At 44.7% G+C, this 1103-nt stretch overlaps 1 gene segment (V, D, J or C); it reads left to right on the forward strand.

The window, feature by feature from the left end:
- The window catches only part of LOC105534467, a 21041-nt gene extending 20812 nt beyond the window's left edge, over positions 1–229 (forward strand). The window contains 1 exon segment of the C gene segment in view: positions 180–229. Coding sequence covers positions 180–229 — 50 coding nt within the window.
- The last annotated feature ends 874 nt before the right edge of the window (positions 230–1103 follow it).

A 1103-nucleotide genomic window follows, 5' to 3' on the forward strand; every position in this document is an offset into this window, starting at 1 on the left:
TCCTCTCTCTCTAATGCTCTCAACTGCATCACCTTACAGCCATTATGCTCCTTTCACTGATAAGAAAACCAGGTCTCGAGGTTAAAAAATACGCCCAATTACCCATTGAGTGAGTCCCAGAGTTCACATGATTCCAGGACTGTCTGACTTAAGACCTGCTGCCTTATCCATCCTACCAGGGGCTCTCCTTCTGGAAGCCTTTATCACAGACCGGCCATCAGGCCTTTGAAAATCCTCTTTTCGTAATTCGAATGCGCAGCCAGGGTGGAGGTCAACAAGTGACTGAAATACCACCCGAACTCCAGCTCTGCTCCACGCAAGCCGTGAGGAAACATCGCAGAGCCCGCTACACACGGGTGGAACACACGCCACCTGGAAGGTGTTCTTATCATGGGACCCATCTGTTTCCCAAGGAAACGAAAGGTGTGTACCAAGATTTATGTGCAAGGATGTTCATTCACGATAGTGCTATTTCAAACAGCCCCAAATTAACTCAGATGAACAATCAGAAATTCATAAATAGACCAATATGCATCTTCCAAAAAGTATAGATTCTTTAACCCATTTCTCATTTAGAAAAAAGTGCAACTTGCTGTCTTTACATAAACATGCGTTTGAGGCTGCAGCAAATCTGATTCTCCATGTAAAAATAAAATATAAAAACTGTTCCTGGGCTGGGCGCAGTGGCTCATGCCTGTAATACTAGCATTTTGGGAGGCTGAGGTGGGTGGATTGCCTGAGCTTAGGAGTTTGAGACCAGCCTGGGCAACACAGTGAAACCCCATCTCTATTAAAATACAAAAAATTAGCCAGGCTTGGTGGTGTGCGCCTGTAATCCCAGCTACTTGGGAGGCTGAGGCAGGAGAATCACTTGAACCTGGGAGATGCAGGTTGCAGTGAGCCGAGACAGCACCACTGCACTCCAGCCTGGGCGATCCAGCGAGACTCTCTTAAAATCAAAACAAAACAAAAACTGTTCTTGGAGTTATTTCTATACAGAACTTGTCTCTAATCCTAATGTAACATCATATACATTTCTGTTGCATTAGGATTAGAGATGAGTATTCTTGGGGCAAATAGGAAATGGGTTAAAAACTGGAAAA

The sequence above is a fragment of the Mandrillus leucophaeus genome, unplaced genomic scaffold, assembly GCF_000951045.1.
Source record: "Mandrillus leucophaeus isolate KB7577 unplaced genomic scaffold, Mleu.le_1.0 Scaffold100, whole genome shotgun sequence".
NCBI classification, from domain to species: Eukaryota; Metazoa; Chordata; class Mammalia; order Primates; family Cercopithecidae; genus Mandrillus; species Mandrillus leucophaeus.